Source organism: Felis catus, chromosome X (assembly GCF_018350175.1).
Source record: "Felis catus isolate Fca126 chromosome X, F.catus_Fca126_mat1.0, whole genome shotgun sequence".
Taxonomy (NCBI): Eukaryota; Metazoa; Chordata; class Mammalia; order Carnivora; family Felidae; genus Felis; species Felis catus.
The window spans coordinates 110,454,787-110,479,495 of NC_058386.1; the positions used below are offsets into that span (position 1 = coordinate 110,454,787).

At 40.6% G+C, this 24,709-nt stretch overlaps 1 protein-coding gene across 5 annotated transcripts in view; it reads left to right on the forward strand.

Moving 5' to 3' along the window:
- Positions 1-9,593, forward strand: part of PHF6 (PHD finger protein 6) — a 46,615-nt gene extending 37,022 nt beyond the window's left edge. For 3 of the 5 annotated variants that reach the window (XM_019824320.3, XM_045050589.1, XM_045050588.1), the window contains 2 exons: positions 5,946-6,075; positions 6,402-9,593. In XM_019824320.3, the coding sequence (XP_019679879.1) occupies positions 5,946-6,075 (130 nt within the window). In that variant the 3' untranslated portion in view covers positions 6,402-9,593. The remainder of the gene's footprint in view (positions 1-5,945; positions 6,076-6,401) is intronic. The other 2 variants (XM_019824321.3, XM_045050587.1) reach the window with 2 other exon arrangements.
- The last annotated feature ends 15,116 nt before the right edge of the window (positions 9,594-24,709 follow it).

Here is a 24,709-nt window from a genome sequence, read left to right on the forward strand (position 1 = left end):
CTTTAAGAAACAGGAATTCTAATATTTAAAGAGGTCCAGCACATGGCGAAAGATGGAAAACTTCATTCATTCTGTGAAACTTACATTAACTGTGACACTAAACCTGACAGAGATAGCATGTAAAACAAAAACAAGAAAACCGCAGACCAAATCTGGCTTTTATAAACAATATACCAAATTCCTAAATGTTAGAAAATCAAATCCAGATCTGTATTCTAACGATTTAAAGACTGTTCAAAATTAGGAAATATATTAGTGTGAACCATTATAACTAATAAAGAAAGAAAGATCCTATCGCCTTCCTGGTGGATGGTGAAAAGGCATTAGATGGCATTCAGCATCCACTTCTGAATTTTAAAGTAAGGAACCAAGAGTGCGCTTGGGCAGCGAGGAGTCCTAATGGAGCATTTATGAGAAAACGGCAGCAAAGAGCCTTATTAAAGGAAAGGGACTGCAGTTCGTAACCAGGGCTGAGCCTCACAACCCCCCGAGGATGGATAAGGCCCGCTTTAAAAACGTTCATGCCTGGGCTCCACCATCAGAGATTTAAAATTCACTAGGTAGAAGCCCAAGCCATGTTTTTTAATGACACCCCAGGTTATTCTCATGTTCATCTGGAATTGAGAACCACTCTACCAGTACGCTTTCAACTACCAGTGTTACTTTTCAGCGCTCTTCGGGAGGGTTAAGCCAGTGCAACACGAGAAAGAGGAAAAATGTATAATAGATATTGTGAAGGAGCAAAATAAAATTGTCAATATTTGTTACGAGTGTCATCGTCTACCGAGAAAATCCCAAGGAATCAACACAATTTATTAAAATCAATAAGAGCTCAGTAGGGTTGCTGAATACTAGATGAATTTTTAGAAACAATCCCAGTAATAACTAGCTAGAAATCATAAATGAAAAATATCACCCTCCACCCCTTTCCCCATACACCTACACACACCACAGGTGAACCTTTTTTTTTTTTTAAAGTGTTTTTACACAGGACCCAAACGAAAAGTAAAATATATTGTTTTTTGATGAAAAGACTCGACCTTGAAAGATACCTGTCTTCCTCAAATTAATCTAGACGATAAATACAATTGTAATGAAATACAGAGTTTTGACTTTTATCTAGAAGAGTAAATGGGGTACTTTTGGTAATGGTTAAGTTACTTTATATAATAGGAAACAACTGAAAGCTTAAACCAGATAGAAATTTGGTTTTCCCCCAAAATATGTCCCAAGGAGAGCAGTCCAGATGTGGTAGGCTGTTCTGCGTGTCCTCGGGGACCCAGATGACCATCTTCCGGCTCTCTCCTCCTTGGGGCGTCCCTTCCACAGGCAGTTAGGAGGGAGTGGGAGCAAAGGAAAGTGGGTGAGGTGGCCATTCCTCCAGCCGAGTGGCTTTCTAGTCCGCCTTTCTGGAAGTTCCACAAGCTCTTCTGCTCAGCATCCCATTAGCCAGAATTGAGTCACCATGTCCCAGGGAGACAGGGGAACATACCCCTGGTGGGCATATTGCTACCCAAATCTGGTTCAGTATTACGAAGGGAATGGGAGAAAGTAGGTACGGGGGTAGTCAACACGTCTTGATCACAGCAGCCAAGAAGAAATTGAAATGAGATCAAGAGGGAAAATCCCCTATTAGATCTCAAAACCAGTGACATAGTAATTAAACCTGGTACTGGCACAGTGACAATGGCCACAAGAAATCCATGTCTCTGTTAGGGTAATTTCAGTAGTACTAGATCTGTGGAGACAGGATGGATTATTCAATACTTGGTATCTCTACGGTTTATACAACTGGCTCTCCATTTAGAAAATGGGTTGGATCCTTACCTCAGACTGCACCCCAGAATATATCCTTCATGGGTTAAAAACCTAATCGTATGTAAAACTGAGTAGAAAATGTAGGAGAAATTTTCTAGAATCTGTTGAGTACAGATGACCTTTCTAAGCATGATAGGAAACTCAGGATTTTTGACTGTATTGAAATTAGACTAAAGAGAACTTCGAATCCTTAAGAAAAACAGCCCAGGTTTTGTCTTTTGTTTTTTGTTTTTTTTTTTTTTAATGGGCCAAGGACATGCAAAGGGAATTTATAAGAGGACTGGCCGTGGATTATAAGCACGTGAAAAGCTATTCTCCCTTATTTGTAATGAAAAAAACATACATTAAAACAAGATGTTACCAGTTTTTGCCTATCTGATGGGCAAAGATTAGGATTCACATGGCAGCTGGGTTCTGGAGACCTGGGCATTCATGTTTGATACTGAGTTAGGCTATAAATTGGTACAATTTGGGAAAACAATATAGCGTTGGAGACCAAAACCTTTAACGAAATGGTGTATATATTTTGCCACTAGTCTGCTTTGTAGAGATTTATGCCAGGGAAGTGAGCAGAAAACAGTACAAAAACGTACACGCGAGAAGTTTCGTTGCATTACTGTTCGTGCTCACTGCGATACCCGCTAAGGCATCTTACTCACCTGTTCTTCGGGTTGGTGAGATGACCACAGATGGCATCAGTCAGCGTAACAGTGCGGCTCAGGTCCAGTAAGATTGGATTCACATTGGGTAGGTCCACAGGGGAGCCACCCGAGCTTAAAAGCCTCGTACCGCATTTGGAGCCAGCACCTGGTCCACTGTAGTTCTATAGGCATAGGTCACTGTCGGGTTACACCACACAGGAACAGAGATACAGCTTCTTCTCAGAGTATAATTCTCCCGCTCCAGCTACAGTCCACCCACCGAGGGGTAGCAGCTCAGTGCAGAAGCGGGCACGTCATGCCAAGTTTTGCTAAGTTGCCAGGGGAATAGCTAGAGTTAACTGAAGGTAAATCGGAAAAGATTTTTAGCCTTTCACGCATTCCAGCAAAAATCAACCCCCCAAAAACCAGAAGGTCTATCAAAAGACTTAAGTTTTAGTATGTGCGTTTAGTGGAATACTCTGCAGCAATTAAAGAATGAAGTAGCTCCCTATGGAGAGTCGTGGAGAGGTATTATACCTGTGATCAAGTAAGGTGAAAAACCCAAGTTGCATGATCTACTTTAGCATGTAACAAGTACACGTATGCACATGTGTGTGCAGATGCACACCTGTATACGTAAAAGATTTTTGAGGGGCATATTCAGCAGCTGAACAGTTGTTACCTCATCCATAATTTTACCAGCAGAGAGAATTTGAAATCTTTTGGAATATTTTCTAGACATGTGATCGTGTATGTACATATTTATAAAAAGATTTTCTTATGTATACTCTTATAATATCTGGGGTATTTTTCTGTGACATTAAACAGTTCTACATCACCATTTTAATGGTTGCATAATCACTTCCTTTTCTAGACATTCAGATGGTTTTTACTCTCTAGCTGTTAGAGAACCATGTTGCCAGTGACCATCTCTAAACGAAAGTATTTGTACCGGGGTCCACAGTGATTTGAATTACTCTTTCTATTTTTTTCACATTGCAATTTGTTTCTAAAATCTGCATATGGTGTGGGTTCCAGATTTTTTCATAGAGACTATTGAGCTCAAATCAGAGTCCGTATGCAAGTAGTTTGGGGATAGAAGAATGGAAAATGGGAGGAATACCTCTGAATGAAGGGGTTTCCCTCTCCTGTATGTGCTTTCCTTCTTCACTGGCTCTGGATCCTGAATATACTCATTAGATTATTATAGTAATCTATTCATTAAATGAAGTGTGTTCATTAAGAAGGCAAGAGAAGGTTACATAGTGATTCTGCTTATCCTGTTTTATTGTCTTTATTGTATTACTAAACTTTGAAATATGAAGGTCTCTAAAAAGTCAGTCACCCACCATAAAATAAATTCTGTGACAGTAGAGATCTTGTTTGACTGGTTTACACCCGTGATCTCGGTGTCTAGATTGGTGAAGGACATATAATGGGCCTGTGGGGGTGAAAAATAATCCCATAAAAAGATGAAGATCTGTTTTAACAAAAAAGGGCTCGTCCCTTTAGGAAAAAACTCTTACAGGGAAGAAAAAGAAAAAACTTAGGAAAAATTTCAGAAGTATACAAAAATAGAATAGGATAACAGCTCCCCATCTCAGCAGCTACCAAGTTACTGCCACACTTGTTTTCATCTATTGTTTTTCTTTCTGATGTATTTAGTTAAAGCAGAACCTGACATCCCTTTTGTCATTTTATCCCTACATCGGTATCATGGTGCCATTATCACACTTTGTAAGATCAACAGTAAGTTCTTAGTATGCTGTCCTACCAAGTCTACGTTTACATTTCCCCAGTTGTCTTGGAAATGTCTTTTTAGACTTGCTTTGTTCGAATCTCAATACTTTCAAGGTCCCTACATTGCATTTAATGGCTATATCTCATAAGTCTCTCTTGATATAGAGCAATCCCCACTCCACCCCGCCCGATAAGTCTTGTAGAGTCCCACATTCTAGATTTAGCTATTTGCTTTTTCATGATGCCACTTGCTTTGTTTCTCTACGCCTCCATATTTCCCATAATTTATAAGTGATTCCCAGTGGGTAGCATTTGAAGAGTACAAATTCTCCGTAGTTCTTTGGAAGTAACTGAAAATATTTTAAGAATAAAAAAATAAGCAAAACTAGGTCAGAAGTCAGTTGCTTTTGTTGCTCCCCACCCTCCCCTCTGCCTTTAATTCTACTCACATGTTAGACACTCCTCATGTTAAACCAAGTTTTAGATCCTTTGTGTCAGGATTCCTATAGGAATGTCTTATCTGTTGCTGACCACAAGAGGGCACTCACTGAACGTTTTTAAAGCATTGTTCCATCTTGTCATCTTATATATGTAATTGACTTAAAACTGAGCTCATATCAGCTCACCCACTGATTACAGTGGGGTGGTTACCTATAAAACACAGATTTGGTACTTATATGTTAGTTGGCCTCCCTAAACCCTTGTCCTAAGTAACTCACATTGCTATTTATTAAAAGCAATGAATGTCAAGTATATGGTGTATATTACCCACATAAAAGGTTGTCAGAACGGCCTAATGTCAAAGTATCACTCCAGAGGTACAAATCCTCTGGTTTGAAAGGGGAAAACCTACCATCCCAGTGGAGAAATTTGGCCATCACCACCACTTAAACCAAGTGATCGAAAAGCATCACTGATAGTGGGGCATTCTGAAATTAACATTCCTCTTGAAGTACACAGGGTCACCTATCAAATATCCTGGACTAACAAAGAAAAAAGTTGAACCTACAGCTAAGCAAGCCCGTGGACCTTATTTCCAGTTTTATAGGAATCTGGAGTAAGAGAGAACCAATTGAAGCAGCGCCACAGTTAGACAAGTCCAGAGTGGTGTAGTTGAAAAGGTAGCTGGTGTAACTTTTTCCAAAAAGTGAGTGTCATGGGAAAGAGAGGTTGGAAGAGCCAGTCTAGATCAGGAGAGACCTAGCCAAACACAGGGCCTGGAAAACTGTTAGGGGGCTCACAAAGGTGTTCTAATGAAAGCCAGGACACGAGTGCTGGGAAGACATTTTGAGGAATTTGAATAAAAATGTTTCATGAAACACGAGCAAAAAGCAACAGTATATATAGAGTTTATATTGTTTCCTAAAATGTACTCTTATTATCTTTCTGAAACCTCAAGTTTGATTATTTCATCTGTATACCTGCAAGTTTGTATTTTCAAGTTGGCTGGAAGATTTATTTTTCATCTCAGTGGGCAGAATGAGGACTTGCCTCATCTTTGGGCATGTGTGACAACGTTTACCCTAAACCAGAGGTTTTGTTTCCGATGAACTTGCGTTATCTCATTAATAGAGTGCTTTCCTATCTTTCAGATAGAAATGGACCCGTAACTAATTGTAGAGTTTTTAGAAAGCATGGATGAGGAAACCTTTATTTTAAATGGGCACCAACCTCATCTGCTAATGGTGTAAATGTATTATCAGCAGTGACAAAACGTTTTGAGATTTTTATCTTTCATCATTGTAGACTATATTGTAAAAATCATAGTGGAAATGATGAGAGAGATGAAGAAGATGAGGAACGAGAGAGTAAAAGCCGGGGAAAAGTAGAAATTGACCAGCAGCAACTAACTCAGCAGCAACTTAATGGAAACTAGGTATGAACGTTACTTCTCTCGGATCTGTTGTCAGGATACAATACTCACTGATAAATAACATGTTGGAGTAATGGTATATGCAGTATGATTTTTTTAATGCTATTATGTTTAGTTAAGCATGTTCCTAGAATGCTAAAGGATTGTGTAGGCTTGCATAGTTTTTTTAACTAGCTGATTTTGTACCAGTAAAACCAAGCTCTCCACTTTATCCATAAGTATAGTTGTAATGTCAAACCGATAAGATGTTCTCGCTCCTCAATAACATTATATTTATTGTGTTCCCCTCAAGCATCATATTTTACAATTTTTTATCATCTTTTGAACAGGTTCATGGGACAGAGTTAGAAAACTGGGAATTGAATAAGACATCCATAACTACTATGCTTTTTTCACTGTTTTCTAAAATCAAAAAGGGTTTGTAACTTTTTACTGCCCAACTCTTAGATCCTTCATTGAACCGCCTAAAAACGTCTTTTGTTTGTTTTATGAGCCTTCACTAGATGGCAGAATTTGACATGTTGCTATTACGTAGCTGTAGTTTGCAGTTTCTGGGAAGCAATTGAAACACTATTAACCCTGTGTTTAGTGTCGACAGTTAAAGCAGACATTGAAATGAAGTAAGCTATATTTCTGGACTGAACAAAGTTCTACTGTTTAGAGTGTCTAAGTTTGTTTAGTGGATTCATACTCAAGGGAGAGCATAAGCAAATTTCACTTTACAGTGCAAACACGCCTCTGGTGGCGACACATGGGAATTTGTGCTTTTTTTTTTTTTTTGCTTTTTTTTTTTTTCCACACTCAAGTAATGGATACTAGAAATGAAGAGAACCTTCTTTTTCTCTTGGCTTTGACAGCACATGCTAAAAATCTCTTCCAAGAAGTGTGCTAAAGCTTTTCATTTCGTCCCTGTTAAAGTTGTTCTCACTGACCAGCATGCACTCGGGCAACTGGTGATAAGTTATGAGCTCCGGTGCGCCTCTGCCAAACTTCTCTTGACAGTAAACCTCTTCTCTTATGTCATACAAAGAACTTCTAGCAAAATTATTGGATCCTCTCAAGTTGAAACTAACATTTGGCAACAGCAAATTGAACCTCTTTAAGATGTAAAGGGTTACCACTCACTAAGGACTTCAGCCACCATGTCGGAAATCGGTTCCTCTCAAGTGCCGTGTGGTGTGGAACACTTCATATATTGGCCCAGAGTATGTAAGGAGGTCTCATGTGCTGTAGGAGTCAAAAAGCAGCCTGCAGTAAACAGTATTTATTTTTAATTTTGTGACCACTATTTTAAAAAAAAATTATTTAATATTTTTAATGTTTTCGTTCATTGCTTTGCTTATCTATCAAATAGGCTTTCGTGCCCTCCTTTTCTTCTGGTAGGGCCTGGTGTTGTTTTTTCAATCATCGAAGTTGTTTTTCGAAGCCTAAGAACCCAGCTGTTCAGAAAGGATTTTCACACTGGCATTCCCAGCTCGTGATATTTTCTCCCACTTACCTGCTGAAGCACATTTATATATTTCTTTATGGCAAAACCAAAAAACTTTAGTTGTGGTCTGCCTAATATTACCATAGCACCTCAATATTCAAAGGTAGGGCTTCTGATTTCTGAATTATTAGTTAACCTACCACATTAAAGCAAATTAGCAAACAAGAGATACCGTGTTAACTTGACTGTGCATCGAGATATTCTGCAGCTTATGGAAAAGCATTTTTAAAATGTAACAGGTGGAAAATTACACTGTGCTTAATGACTGATTTTTTTTTTTTTTTAACCGCTAGTCCCTTAAGGTCACATTTGTCGAGTGTGTATTCACTTAAGTCAAGGGACTTGATGATTGCTTTATTTTAACCATCTTTTATTATTTTTAGAAGGAAACTAGCTTTAGTGGGGTTGCCCTATATGTTTTTCTCCTTTTGCTCTAAATATGCCATTGGGTGTTTTTTTTTTTTTGTTTTTTTTTTTTTTATGTTGTGTGTATGTGATGAATTTTCAAAATTCACCATGACTTGAAGTGCAACGACAGATCTAGATGTTTGTTTACCAAGCTATGTGACTTTTCCCAAAGGATCTGTACTTTATTTCCTTACAACAGCTTGAAACCTGTTATTTTAAATCTTTGAATCACTGTGTCTTGATCATTTTTACATGGTGTGCCATACACTTACCCACGGAACAATAGAGCACCTTCATTTTTGGACAACTACTGTAATGATGTTCTTAGGAAAAATGGAAGGTGCCGGGGTAAACATGGCCAGTCGATGATCATATCATGGACTTCAAATACTTAGCTGTCAGTCGATGGATTTGCTATGTAATCAAGTGTATACCTTTGTATGGGTGTCTTCAACCCTTTCTCTGCCACTAGCAACCAGAATAGCACTTTACCTTTTGGTTGGCTAGAATAAGTGGCTGGCTACCTATCTTTCTCACTGTGGTGTGATTGGCTAAACAGTCTTTCGTTAAAAGTTGAAATGAAATGTAAATTGAAGTCACATGAAAAATCACCTTTGGTTGTAAACCTCCGATACTTTGATTCTCCATCCATGTCTTCGTCACATGCTGAGTAAAAAGTGCCTTACAATGTAAAAATTGTACAGTACTTATGTTCCCAAGTAGCAGCATCATCTTCTGGGTAGTAATTACATTGTGGTATGAATATTTAGAAAAATGGACCTCAGCAGTGTATTTACTGTTCATCTCTTAAGTCCTTAACCGTAGTTTTAATAAGCATGACATTATTTGATAAGTATATAACACGTACGTCATTTCAAAAAATACTGCCATGACTGTCTTTTATGCATATTTTAGCTTGAAATTTTGAAGCGTCTTTTCTTTCCTTTTTTTCCCCCTCTGTTTTGTTTTGTTTTCGTTATCGATATTCAACAGTGTAATCTTTGCAAGCGTATATTGAAGATTATTCTGGAGCATTTATTGCCTTACCAGAACTGTTAGTAAGAAATGTTCTTTAGAGTAGAAAGATAGACTTGAGTTTCTATACTTTAATAAGAGCTCTTTGTTCCTGGGGGGAGGGGGAGGGGGTGTGAATTTTACTTTTCATCTCAATTTATTAAAAACCCACAGCTGAAATACATTTTATTTCAAAGATCAGCAATTTTAGAATTTCAGATAGTACTTGCTCAGGAGTACGTGCTACTCAAGATATTAAGAGAATAACAAGATATGTAGATCTACTGTTGAATCAGAATCTATGTACTTGAACAAATGTGTGAATCTTAAATATCTCAAAGAAAAAGAAAAGTGTTCTAGAATGTTGTTGCTTTTTTGAAAAGCACTAAAGGTTAGACCAAGGTATACAGTTTTGTTCTAACAGACATTTAGGTTAACTGTAAAGATAAGGAATGCATTATGGGTCAAAATCAAACATTCCTCTCATGTTATGTATATTTTGTTCCTGTTATATTGGCTTTATTTTCAAAATTGTAGTTTGTAGTATTAGTTTCCTTTTATTGGTATCCTTGCATATACTATTCATTCAATAAATGAGTTATGACTTTCATGTTTGTATGTATGTCTTTTTTGTCAAAGGGTATAATGAAGGGTATCATCTGTAGCAGCAGCAAGACTGTGTTCCCTTTAGTCTTCCTTCAAGACGAAATGCCCAGTTTGTTTAGTAACTTGTTAATAAAGAGAATGAGAGAGAACAAAAAGTGCGTTTGAGTCCAGTTCAAGATTTCACAACATCAGAGTTTCATCAGGGAGCGAGACATCCGTCTTTCGAGTACAACAGAACTGTGTTACCCCTTGGTTCTTTTATTAGTAACAGGATTCGGGTACCTTTGGCTTGAATTGGGTCCTCTGGAAGCTAGTTCAAAGGGGATTTTGAAAAGAAGCCAAAACTCCTAGTGCGGTTTATCTGTTTGGTCATACGGAGGAGGATTAATATTTTTTATAAAGGCATTCCACCTTACAGATTTCAATTGACTCCCTCTGTCGTGGACAGCTTACTTCTTGTACAGTGCTTGGAGATTGAGGTAGTCGTATCCAGGGCAGAAATGAAAGTTTTAATTAGTGGAATGTGCCCATTCCATACATACAACTCCTAACCTGCATTCCTACTCTAGAGGAAAAATAAATTAGGGGCACCTGGGTGGCTCAGCCGGTTAAGCGTCCGACTTCAGCTCAGGTCATGATCTCAGGTCATGATCTTATGTTTCCTGAGTTCGACTCCCACATCGGGCTGTCTGCGGTCAGCGTGGCGTCTGCTTTGGATCCTCTGTCTCTGTCTCTGTCTCTGTCTCTCTCTCTGCTCCTCCCCCACTCTCTCTGTCTTTCTCTCTCAAAAATAAATAAATAACTTTTACACGTTATGTAACAGGTCTGGTTAATGCTAGAACTATGGGATAGTGTACCTCACTGCAAATGTTACCTGGTATTACTCATCACACATGCATCCATGTGCCCGCGTGTGTGTGTTTAAAATCCATTTTTGGGGCGCCTGGGTGGCGCAGTCGGTTAAGCGTCCGACTTCAGCTCAGGTCACGATCTCGCGGTCCGTGAGTTCGAGCCCCGCGTCGGGCTCTGGGCTGATGGCTCGGAGCCTGGAGCCTGTTTCCGATTCTGTGTCTCCCTCTCTCTCTGCCCCTCCCCCGTTCATGCTCTGTCTCTCTCTGTCCCAAAAATAAAAAATAAAAAATAAATAAAAAAAATAAAAAATAAAATCCATTCTTTACTCTCATTTTGTTTTTTTAATTTTTTAACAAAAGATTTTATCTTTTTTACCACCATAAAAATATGGAAAAGGGGGTTATGTGGTTTTCTTTAGCTAACTGAAACTATTGACAGCTGGGGACTTTGGTGGGGGGAGTTCTGTTTTCTTTTTCCAGCTGCAGTCATCAGCAATTGCTCAGGTCATTCCAAAGTGTAAACCTGGTAGAATTTTCTAGGAAAATTCTATGGCCAGCAAAATTCTATGGCCGGTCCTTATTTTTAAGGGAAAACCGTCTATGTTTGTATATTAGAGTCCTCGGTTGCAGAGACAATGCTGCTTTATATATAAACCAATGTTACATAATTTTGCAATGTTGAGATAATGAAATATCTGGGCAATTACCCAGTATATATAGATATCTATCTATCTAGATATCTATATCTATCTGTATATACATCTATCTATATATATAGATATCTATGTAGATCTATATCTATATAGATATATCTGTGGATATATCTAGATATATCTATATAGATATGTATCTATATCTATATATCTATATATGTATCTATACATATATGTATCTATATCTATATATCTATATCTATATATACATACGTACATACTTATATATATAAGGATATAAGGCAAAAATTTACTCTTGATTTTTATTCAGAAGATGAAAAACCTAAAATGCCAGTTACTTATGAAAGTTAATGACCGCATTTAAAGTGTGACCCTGTAGCAGACACGTTCTGCAACATGGTTAGTGGACTGAAGTCATTCAGACCTGGATCTTTGTCAAAAGATAGGAGGTCCATATACATCGAAATTATGCCTTCGTCTCTACCTCTCTGGCTATAAATGTGTTCTTATGCTGTGGGTGGAGGCAGTGCCAGGGAGATCGGGAAGGCGCAGCTGGGCAAAGAGCTAACTAACTAGGTCTGCTGTGTGAAAGATAATGATCTACTAAACAGACTTAACATGGAAACGAAAATACTGTTGGAAGGGACAAACCTTTGAAATGGGACCCGAGAGAGAGAGAGAGAGAGAGAGAGAGAGAGAGAGAGAGAGAGAGCGAGAGCACGCATATTCAAGGACGTGTGGGGGGCGGGAAGGTAGAAGTAAACTTTAATATGGACATTGGATTTAGAGGTACTGAGTTTTTCTGTAAAGTGATTTGTACAAAAGGATGAGGCTTTTCCTTTTCTGAGTTTTTTTTTTTTAAATCAGCTATTTACAATTTTTTTTTATTTATTAAAGTCACACATCACCTTAAAAAGAAAATACCCTTGCTACAATGTAGACGAACCTTGGAAACATAATGCTAACAAGCCCGGCACAAAGGATCACATATTGTATGATGACATTTACATGAAATGTCCAGAAGAGGCATATCCACAGAGACAGAATGCAGATTAGTGGTTACGGGGGAGACGCGGAGAGGGGGCCCTGGGAAGTGACTGTTACCAGGTGCTACAGGGTTTCTTTTGGGGGGATGCAAATGGCTGGATTAAGCAGCAGTGGTGGTTACACAATTTTGTGAATATACTAAAAACCATGAGTTCTACCCTTTGAAAGGGTGAGTTATATTTTATGAATTTTACTTCCATTTAAAAATAATACATAGTCATCGTACAAAATTAAAACCTACAAAGATCTATAGGGCAAAACGGGAAAATCCCCGTTCTCCACAAGTCTACTCCCCAGTATTTGACGTGTATCCCTCTCAATGCTTGTGTACATATATAACTTACATACTTCTTAGAGTAAATAGGATCATGCTATACACGCAGTTCTGCACCTGTCCTTTTCCTTTGAACAACTAGATTTCTCATGTTCTGTTTAGAGGCTCCGCTCCATTGCAGTGTGTGGCTGGACTGAAATTGTTCTGTCAGGTCTCACATACTTCTTCATGCCCTTATGAGGGGCGCATTTATTAGGCCAAATTTCCAGCAGTGGAACTGCAACATAAAAGGTATATACATTTAAAGTTTTAATAAAAATTGCCATCCAAGAAATTTGCACCAATTAAAAAGATCATCTATAGGGATTAAGCTTCCCTGCTTTTCCACTCCAAAAGGAATGCCTTTTATTTTTATTTATATTTTTTAACATTTATTCATTTTTGAGAGAGAAAGAGACAGAGACAGAGCGTGAGTGGGGGAGGGGCAGAGAGAGAGGGAGACACAGAATCCGAAGCAGGCTCCAGGCTCCGAGGGGTCAGCACAGGGCCTGACGCGGGGCTCAAACTCACGAACTACGAAATTGTGACCTGAGCCGAAGTGGGCCACTCAACCGACTGAGCCACTCAGGTGCCCCGAGGAATGCGTTTTAATGGAAAGCGTTCTGGTACCTTCTTTTAAAAAACATGATACATGCCTTATAGAAAACTCTGTAGGGTCTTGATTTTTGTGGTAAAGCCCATAGAGACTGTATCTCAAAGTAGAATATGGATTATTTGGGGGAAACCATCGATTAAGTCAAAAGGTTTTGTTTCATATGTATTAGTAACAGTAGTAATTGGTGAATCTTCTCCATTCCTCCCGCTTTCTGAAAAAGTAACAGATTGTTCATAGCTGTTCATTGTTGGCCAGATGGATCTGCTTCTCTGTATGTCCGGGGTCATGCATGTCTTGCTTCGGTGCACTTGAAGGGGTCGTGCAGTGTTTCGCTGAAGAATTCCTATGACCTTTATGTGTCGTGATGGTTCTTACTCCCCAAATCATGAACGTGTCTAACGTCTAGTCAATTATGTAGAAACAAGATGAAACCATTTGAACTTTTCACTTTTCAACTAGTTGTTTTGTCCTTGGATGAATAAACTGTAAGACAAACCAGAAAAATTGGCTTGATATATCTATATATAGATATATAGATGTATCTATAGATATCTGTATATAGATATCTATCTGTATCATGCTTTCAGCTCATTTGCAAAAAAAAAAGATTGTTCTCACTTAAGAATTTCAAGCAAGTTACCTGCACGTCTGAAAATAAATTGTTGGTAAAAACAACACAAGTATTCAGTTATGCCGGTCAGTCAACATGCCAGTTTCTAAGTAAAGAATAAATTGAATGTAGTCAAGGATGATTGATACCACATGAAAACTAGTTTTTCCTAATTCTCAAAATCACATTTTGTGCTAATTGGGTATTTATGATATTAGCCAAACAACCATTTTATTTAAAAGGATTTAATCCTATGTGTAACCTTACAAAAATAGTTTTTCAATATTTTACCAATAACCTTTGATCATGTTTCCTTCCACCCTTTTATTCATATATGTATGAAGTAATGAAGTCTTTAAAGAGGGGTAGCATTAGAGAGTTCTTCTTGTAACTTTGAACTTCGGTGGTCATGGAGACTGCTATTATTTTCATTTCAGAGGTTAGCCAGACAATTTAACACAAAGGCTTATTTTCAAACATTCCTGATCCTTAAGCCCAAATAGGCTTATGTTCTATATTTAGTATTGATTTAGTATTACCAGGAAGCAATCATTCTCCGGACCCTGGTTTCATATGTTCTCGGTTAGAGAGCAAGCACAAAAGATAAGCAGTTTCTGGAAAGTTTGCACATCACAGAGCTGGAATTTTGGCACTATCCTCAAATAGGACAGTCTTTCCGGACCTCCCTTAGAAGAGTTGTTCTTAAGCATTTCAGCCTATCCGTGTGCCCAGACCGCTCAGGGCGGCTATCCAGTATGCGGGGGTTGGGGGTGGGGACACAGGGAGAGGGGTTAAAGAAAACATATGTTGCTTAAGGGAAAGGCTTGGCAGCCTTCACGGCATTTCATAACCGGGGTCACTTCATTCCATGAAACTTGGAAATGCAGCTAGCCGTGGGCCACTTCCTAGAAAGATCGACACAGAACTTGGAACATTCCGCTTCCTTATTTTCTTCCTTTGATGCCCTCCTGGAAACTCTCTTACCTTAATTCCCGCGATCTTCCCCCCCCCCCCCCCCCCCGCCCCACGAACGCTACTCCTTTCCTGACTATTCTCCCTAGCCTGATGTGAGTGTTCCACACTGTTCCAGTCTTTGCCCTCTCGTATTGTTCTCACTTATCACCGTGATCTGCTACAGCTGTCCGCCGTGTGTTCTGCTGATGAGGCCCCATCCCGGAGCACAGACGGCTCCACCCGCTGAATAGTCTCCACCGTGTTCTCCCGGACACGTCTACCCGATCTGCTGGCTGCTCGGCGCCAGTCCCCCCCTGAGTCGTCCTCACCTGAGTTTTCTCTCTTTGTCAACGACGCTCTCAGTCGATAGGGCTACGGTTGGTCCACGTCAGCTTGCCAAGTTCGTCGCGATCTGTCGTTCTGCCTTTTGGATCCGTCCTCTCCATTCTTGCTGCTGACACACCAGTTTGGATTTTACTCGGCGTTCGCTTGTTGGTTTTTCTCTTTCCCCCTTTGCCCAGAATCCTAACTTCTGTTTCCACGGTGCACCCGTGTTCGTCAGACTCTTCGTTCCTTCGTTTTCTTGAGGGGGGCAGTTCTTGGCCTCGCTCCCTTAGCTACTCAGGCTGCGTGAGGTGGCTAATCGCCTCCACTGCCTCTAGACATCACTGGCCTCAGCGTCCTGCTTCTCTCAGTTCTCGGCCATCCTTTCGCCTCCCCCGTGCCTGGAGTTCAGTCTACTGTTCCATCTGGGAAAGGTGACCCACTAGAGGTGGTGGCAACAGCGTGGACCGGTGCCACGACAGATATTGGTGTTTCATCTCAGGTTCTCCACATTGGTCTTCAGTCCTGTTTACTTACCTGTCTTTCCTTTTATACGTAGAAAACTGTGACACACATAAGCGTAGGGACTCTCGGTTCTGGTGGCCTTGGCGCGGATCCTGCGTGACCTTGATTAAGTTAACGGAATCTCCGCCTCCGTGATCCCGTGTCTAAAACGCAGGTAAAGATAGTAGCCCATGCACAGTCTCGTGGCGATGAAAGGAGGGAACAGAGACTCGAGACTCTCCCGTCCCCTGACACGCCGGCCCTCGTTCCTGTGTTCCCTTCTAGTTTGACCTGTTTCTCTCCTCTTCTCATACGATGTTCTCGAAAGTCAAGTCCCCACGTGGCGTCTCCGCCTCCATATTGTTCTGACCCGTTCCCCCAGCTTCGCCACACTCACTTCTGTCCACACCCCTCCGCTTTCTCAGCTACCCTGGAACTGCTCCAGCAAAGCCCACCCGTGGCCACTGCCAAAGCCTGCGGCTACTCTTCGGTTCTTATTTCCTTGACCCCTTGACAGTAACGTCCCCGAGTGGCCAAAGCCCTGTCACGTGGTCCTCTGCTAGTCTGCTTTTGCAGCTAACCCGGGAATAAGAGTAACGCATTAGGTGACAGGGACCAAGACGGAAACGCCTAGTCCCCTTTCCACACGTGATCCTTCAGATATGAAAGTAAAGCTATCCTGTCACTTGGAACATTTTAGATTTTCACTATTCACACCTGACTTGACGCTCATTATACCAGAATGAGAAAATACACATAAGCAGACATAAAAATTTCAAAGCTCCCATAATCTTACGAACCATCAAGTCACCATGCTCTCTCCCGTAAAACCTTCGAACATTTCTGTGCGTGTGTGTAATTATATGAAGTGGGCGCATGTTATACCTGCTAAGTTGTATCCTGCTGTCTCCATTTAAAAGTTGGAAATATCTTCCCAGTTCCATTGGTTGCATGAGACTCCCTTTTGTGGACGTATGATAGGTTAGCCATTTCCCTATCATTAGATAGTTCCGTTTCCAGGTTTCGTGGTTGCTATGATTTTGCTCTTGCAAAAACGGTGCTGATGCAATGGTGAAGAAACAGCAGAGAAGAATATTCTACAGAACAACTGGCCGGTACTCTTCAAAGAAGGGAATGTCTCGAAGATCGAAGACACACTGAGCAAAGGTGACAGAGAGACGTGACAACTAAAAGTAATGTGTGATCCTGAATCGGGGACTGGTTCGGGAAAACAGAATTCTTGCTGGGCAGGACATTTGGGGAACTATTGAGTAAATGTAAATACGGATTGAAGATCAGATATTATTATGTCAATGTTAATTTTGATAATGGTGGTTATATAAGAGAATATTCTTGTTAGAAAATATACACTGAAGTGTTTGGGAGTAAAGGGTCATGTCTACCTTTTAACTGGTTCAGGAAAAGAATGTGTGCGTGTGTGTGCGTGCGTGTGTGTGTGTGTGTAAAGAGATAAAGCAAGAAGTCTTTGTACTATTTTTGCAACTTTTCTATAATTTTGAAAAAAAATCTTCAAGTACACCAACAGAAATAGCAGCAATTATTAAGGAAGCCGGAAGAAGGTCCAAACTCAGAACAACGGTCTGGGGAGGGGAGAGGAACCACATTCTGGAGGAAAGAGCGTGAACTATATTTGGATCAAGTGGCCCAGAGAGAACTCTCTCCCTCCCCATGACTCAGGGTGATCCCCAATGTTTTCTGCTGACGTACACCCAAAATATAGGAAATTGACCTTTCAAGCTGTTTTCACCCTTCAGATACCACCGCTTTGTTTATATTTCAATGTCCTCGTCTATCTTAGGTTCCTTTTTCATTTTGTTGAAGTAACATTTCCTTTCTTCTTATAGGAAGCATGGGTAACAAATATTTAAAAATAAGTAATGCTGAGATGAACATTCTTATACATATAGCTTTCTGCCCTTGTCTGATTGTATCCTTAAGATACATTTCTAAACAGAGATTCCCAAGTTAAAGTTTTGGGCACATTTTTCGAAAAGTCCATCAATTCATACTGCGAAATGCCCTGCAGAAAGATTTCACCATGAACACATGACCCAGCTTCAACGTTGAAGCAAATCACAGACATAGCATTTTTATGTATTTATTTATAATTATATATCTCTAAAATACAATCCTGATTTCAGCACTCACTTTATATATTATTAGTGCCTCTATATTATATGTGATACAGGCATACATTCCGGGCAATCCTAGTAGACTGTATAAAATTAGATGCTTATTAATGTAGTTTTATACTGATTTGAAATCCCCGAAGACACTTAAGAATATTAAGAGATATAAAATAGAGGTAAAATACTGTTGCTAAATGATCTTTACAAACATGCAGCAGATAATATGCCTTTAAAAGTCCTCACACAAAGTTGAGTGGAAACATTTCTAGATACTCCTGTAAATTTCAGAATGTTACCTGGATTCAGCTAAACAAATCATTACTAACTCGCTGCCAGAGAAAAGTCAATTAATTTGTTGCCTGATCAATTGCTTTTTAAATTTCTAACAAATGGGATCGCCTGGGTGGCTTGGTGGGTTAAAGCATCCGACTTTGGCTCATGAGCTCACGGTTTGTGAGTTCGAGCCCCGCATCAGGCTCTCTGCTGTCAGTGCAGAGCCTGCTCTGGGTTCTCTGTCTCTGCCCCTCCTGCATGCGCCTATGCTCTCTCCTTCTCTCTCAAATAAACAAACAAACAAAAAAACAAACATTAAAAAAAAATAGGGGCACCTGGGCGGTTCAGTCGGTTAAGCACCTGACTCTTGATTTTGGCTCAGGCCATGATCTCACAATTTGTGGGTTCCAGCCTCGCATCAGGGTGCACGCTCGCAGTGCAGCCTGCTTTGGATTCTCTCTGTCCCTCCCCTGCTTGCGTGCACTCCCTCTCTCAAAATAAATAAACGTAAAAAAATAAATTTTTTCACAAATGGTGGAAATTAGACATAGTCTTAATTCTGTAGCACACAAGGTCATTAGTAAAGTTATTTATATTCATGATAATGTAATATTCCTTTAAACTTGATTCCTAGGTTAGGAAAATGTTTCCAACAAATTTCACAAGAACTCCTTTTCACTGGTAGCTATTTCGTGTAGCCTGTGGACATGGGTGTGGTAGATGTGTTGGTGCCCTCTCTGGGTCCCTTTACCAGCTAGTGCCCTCATCCCACATCTGCTTGCTGTATGGTTGACGCCTGCGATCTCTGGTTACTCGCCCTTGTCTTATGGGAGCCTGGGAGGCTACACTCTCCCCCTTCCCAGGGAACCAATGGTACTAGGATACCAAGTCCCTATCCCCTAGCTCAAGAGGAGACCAACGTGAGTAGGTCCTGGGAGTTGGCCAGGGCTAGACCTCACCTGAGGCCCTACCCTTGCTCCGCTCTCTCCCTGTCCCTGTCCTGCTTTGATTCCTCCCTTGCAAGGTTTTCCTTAAAAGCACCCCTCCACAAATCAGATCATTGAAATAACCTACCAGTCAAGGAAAGAGGTATGCTCTTGGTTTAGAAGTTTAGGTCGGGAGTCCACTGGTAATGAACTTGGAGCAAATGTGTGCACCCCAATGGCATCAATACAGCTTGCTAAACAGGGTTAGAGGAGAGAGAAGAGAAAGGGGACTTTGCCCATGCCTGCCAGAAACGGAACATTCAAAACAATTCCGATAAGATTCTGAGACAAACCGCGACTAGATTTCTCATCAACTTCACTCAGTCCTACTCGGTTTTCTACTCAGAGTAGCAGTCTACCCTCATGAAGTCATCTGCCTCCGGGCTAAGATAATCCTGGAAATCCTAAGAGTTAGGAGTACTGGAACAGTCTGACAGTTTTATGCACAGTATGAGCTTACAGAGAAGCCGGCTTCGGTTACTAGAGCCCTTCCCACCGATGCTCTGAGACTGTTCTTTGTCATTCCTTCTGGAAGTCTCACTCTCTAGCCCAGAGCTAATCTACGGAACTTTCTACAGTGTTGCAGATGTTCTTTGTGCTCATACAGTAGCCACCAGCTGCAAGTGGCTATTGACCATTTGAAATGTGGCTAGTAGGACTGAGGCACCCAAGTTTTAATTCATTTAAACTTAGATTTACATAGCCACGTGTGGTTAGTGGCTACTATATTGGATGGCACATCTCTATCTAAACTACAGCAGGGACCTTGGGGCGCCCGGGGGGTGGCTCAGTCAGTTAAGCGTCTGACTCTAGATTTCGGCTCGCGTTATGATCTCACAGTTCATGAGTTTGAGCCCCGTCTCGAGCTCTGCGCTGACAGCATGGAGCCTGCTTGGGATTCTCTCCCTCTCTCTCTGCCCCCCCACCCCCCGCACATGCTCTCTCTTTTTCTCTCTCCCTCTCCCCCCAAAATAGATACACTAAAAGAAAATTTTCAACGATAGCAGGGACCTTTAGGCAAGCCTGAAGGGAGAGCAGCAACCAAAAGTGTCAGAATGGAGGAAAGCGGAATATCTTATTAGGGAGGGAACGGACCAGCTTGTAACTATTAGTGTACGATAACCCTGAGGCGAGAACACTCTATGAAGAGAAGGCGTTGGGTAAATGTTCAGGGTGTTAAAATCTGCCCAGTACGCCGTGTGCTACAATCGCTATGGAACAATAGAGCTATTTTAAACTGGGCGGTAAAATCTTTGTTACAAGTCAACTTGTTAACAGTCCCTTCATTAGCCCTTACACACGTGAACGGGAACCTGTCACTACTCTGCTTGAAAAGATGCACAGTTTCCTATACTAATAAAAAGTAACCTAAAGTCACTTGAGCTGCTTTGTACTTGACAACTTTGCCTATACCGTGAGCCTCAACTATAAGATAGTTTACTGTTGATCTCATTAAAAATATATGAAGCATACCTATTATACCTAATTATTTCTAACATACCCCTCCCCACCTTTGCTTGTGAGACCACGTGGTGTGTGTTAACTCACTGGAGTGTAAATAAAAACTTGGGGGGTAAAAAAGAAAGAGACGTCAGCATACTGATACCTGAGAACCCCAAGTAGCCACGGCCTTAGCTATAGTCATAACCAGAGTAACAGTGCTTCCTTAAAGCCCTGACAGGAGGTGACCTCGCCTTAGGGACTTCTAGCTTCTTTAGAAGCAAAGAACCCTTATAAAATCCTGTTTTATTTGCTGATTTTTCTACCATTGGCTCTAGCAGAAACACTCAAATGCAGCACAGAAGGATGAGAGTCAGCAGGCCTTTTTATTTTAATTTTCTTAATGTTTATTGACTTTTGAGAGAGACAGCGTGAGCGGGCCAGGGGCAGAGAGAGAAGGAGACACAGAATCCGAAGCAGGCTCCAGGCTCTGAACTGTCAGCACAGAGCCCGATGTGGGGCTTGAACTCACGAACCGGGAGATCATGACCTGATCAGAACATGAGGTTCTGTTTCCAAAAAAGAATTCAATATATACATATTTGAATATATGAATTTAAACATACATACACATAGTAAATAATGATAAGTGGCATTAATTAAGCTTTAAACCTTAGTTTTTATATTTTTTAATTTTTTCCCCTCTTTTGTAAGTAATCTCTACTCCCAACTTGGGGTTCAAACTCCCAACCCCGAGATCAAGAGTCCCATGCTCGGGACACCTGGGTGGCTCAGTCGGTTGAATGTCAGACTCTTGATTTTGGCTCAGGGCATGATCTCACAGTTGGTGAGTTTGAGCCCCACGTCGGACTTCTCTGTCTCCCTCTCTCTCTCTCTGCTCCTCCCTGCTCGCTATCTCTCTCTCTCTCTCAAAATAAATAAACATTAAAAAAAAAAGAGTTGCATGTTCTGACTGAGCCAGCCAGGCACCCCTAAGCCTTAGTTTTTAAAATATAATTACTCTTAAGACATTGTTGATTTTTACCATCATGATTTAAATGTTATAACCCAATGCCCAGAGCTTGGTTTCTTTTCTTTTCTTTTCTTTTCTTTTTTTTTTTTTTTACATTTTTTTAATGTTTACTTTTGAAAGAGACGGAGTGTGAGTGGGTAAGGGGCAGAGAGAGGGAGACACAGGATCTGAAGCAGGCTTGAGGCTCGCAGCTGTCAGCACAGAGCCCGATGCTGGGCTCAAACTCACGAACCGTGAGATCATGACCCGAGCCGAAGTCGGACGGTTAACTGACTGAGCCACCCAGATGCCCCTCTACTTCTTTTAACACTACTTTCCAATGGAAGGAACCAGGGCTTTTTGGAAAAACAGCAGATTCCAAGGCTAGGACAGGAAAGGTACAAGATGAGCCTTGGAGTATCTTGTGGTGCCAGAAATTAAGGAAGTGCTCAAAGAACGATGGGGAAATAACCACAAAGGTACAGGAGCCAACATGGAGGGACTCCCAACAGCCAAATTTGATTTAAATAATTTAAAAAACAATGAATAGGGAGAAAGAAAAGCTCTTTATTATAGTAGCATTCCAAAAATCAACATTCGAGAAACACCCCAGTAATAATTGTTTCAGTGAACAATCACCAATGCATGTTAGAATTAGTCAGTGAAAGTTTGATGAGGAACAGAATATTTACATAGTCTCAAAGTATGTGGAGTTTCTGGCCCCAAATGGAACACCTGAAATTCAGACAAACCCAGATTGCGGGACATTCTGCAGAATAACTAGCCAGTGTCCTTCAAAAATGTGGTCATAACAGACTGAGGAACAGTTCTGGAGTAAAGGAGATTAAGGAGATTTAAGGAAATGCATGTGTGCTCCTGGATCAGATCTTGGTCCAGAAAAGAACATTAATGGGACAATTGATGACGTTTAAATAAGGATTCCAGATTAGTTAAAAATGTTACGTCAGTGTTAATTTCCTGATTTTGATCATTGTACCAGATGTGGTTATGTTGAATGTTAACACTGGGGAAGGGTATATACATCTTGCTCTACTTACAATGGGCTTATGCCCTGATAAGCCCATTGTAAGTTGAAAATATTGGATATAAAAAATGCATTTACTACACCTAACCTATCAAACATCACAGCTTAGCCTAGCCTAGCCTACCTTAACCGTGCTCCAAACACTTACATGAGCCTACAGTTGGGCAAAATCATCTAACGCAAAGCCTATTTTATAATAAAGTGTTGAATATCTCGTGTAATGTGTTGAATACTGTACTGAAAGTGAAAGAAAGATGGTTATATGGGTGCAGAATGGTTGTCAGTGTATGGGTTGTTTACCCTCGTGATCGCATGGCTCACTGGGAGCTGTGGCTCACTGCCACTGTGTCCAGCATCACGAGAGAGGGCCATACAGTACGTCACTAGCCTGGGAAAAGATTGAAATCCAAAATTCCAAGTATAGTTTCTACTGAATGTGTATCACTTTTTCACCATCATAAACTTGAAAATTTGTAAGTTGAACCATTGTAAGTCAGGAACCATCTGGACTGAGAAGTTTGAGAGAGAAAACTAGGGAGGTAGGACATTCAGGAGGGTGTTGTCCCAGAAGCCAAAGGAATAGAGTCAAAAAGAACACAGTGATAGGGGCACCTGGGTGGCTGGGTGGGTTAAGCATCCAACTCTTGATTTCAGCTCAGGTCATGATCTCACAGTTCGTGGGTTCAAGCCCCGCGTTGGGCTCTGTGCTGACAGCTCAGAGCCTGCTTGGGATTCTCTCCCTCTCTCAACGCCCCTCCCCCACTTGCTCTCTCCCTCTCTCTCTCAAAATAAATAAATAAACATTAAAGAATAAGAGAACACAGTGGTAAACACATCAAATGCAACAGGGAGAACAATTATAGAAGGTCAAAAATAGTGTCCATCGGGAGCCTGGGTGGCTCAATCGGTTAAGTTTCCGACTCTTGATCTCAGCTCAGGTCTTGATCTCAGGGTCGTGAGTTCAAGCCCTGTGTTGGGCTCCACACTGGGCATGAAGCCTACTTAAAAAATAAAAGAAACCTTTGGGGCACCTGGGTGGCTCAGTGGGTTAAACGTCAGACTTGAGTTCAGGTCATGATCTCATGGATCATAAAAATAAATAAACTTAAAAAAAAATAAGCTAGGGCTGTAACCAAACAATGTTTGTTTGTTTGTTTTTATATTTTTAATTATTTTTAATTATTGTATTTTATTTTATTTTTTTAATTTTATTTTTTATTTTTTAAAATTTACATCCAAATTAGTTAGCATCTAGTGCAACAATGATTTCAGGAGTAGATTCCTTAGTGCCCCTTACGCATTTAGCCCATCCCCCCTCCCACAACCCCTCCAGTAACCCTCAGTTTGTTCTCCATACTTATGAGTCTCTTCTGTTTTTTCCCTCTCCCTGTTTTTATATTATTTTTGTTTCCCTTCCCTTATGTTCATCTGTTTTGTCTCTTCAAGTCCTCATATGAGTGAAGTCATATGTTTGTCTTTCTCTGACTGACTAATTTCACTTAGCGTAATACCCTCCAGTTCCATCCACGTGGTTGCAAATGGCAAGATTTCATTCTTTTTGATTACCGAGTAATACTCCATTGTATATACATACCACATCTTCTTTATCCATTCATCCATCGATGGACATTTGGGCTCTTTCTATACTTTGGCTGTTGTTGATAGTGCTGCTATAAACATGGGGGCGCATGTGTCCCTTTGAAACAGCACACCTGTATCCCTTGGACAAATGCCTAGTAGTGCAATTGCTGGGTTGTAGGGTAGTTCTGTTTTAATTTTTTGAGGAACCTCCATAGTGTTTTCCAGAGTGGCTGCACCAGCTTGCATTCCCACCAACAGTGCAAAAGAGATCCTCTTTCTCCACATCCTTGCCAACATCTGTGGTTGCCTGAGTTGTGAATGTTAGCCATTCTGACAGGTGTGAGGTGATATCTCATTGTGGTTTTGATTTGTATTTCCCTGATGATGAGTGATGTGGAGCATTTTTTCATGTGTCGGTTGGCCATCTGGATGTCTTCCTTGGAGAAGTGTCTATTCATGTCTTTTTGCCCATTTCTTCACTGGATTATTTGTTTTTTGGGTGTTGAGTTTGACAAGTTCTTTATAGATTTTGGACACTAGCCCTTTATCTGATATGTCATTTGCAAATATCTTCTCCCATTCTGTCACTTGCCTTTTAGTTTAGCTGATTGTTTCCTTCGCTGTGCAGTTTTTTTTTATTTTGATGAGGTCCCAGTAGTTCATTTTTGCTTTTGTTTCCCTTGCCTCTGGAGACGTGTTGAGTAAAAAGTTGCTGCGGCCAAGGTCAAAGAGGTTTTTTG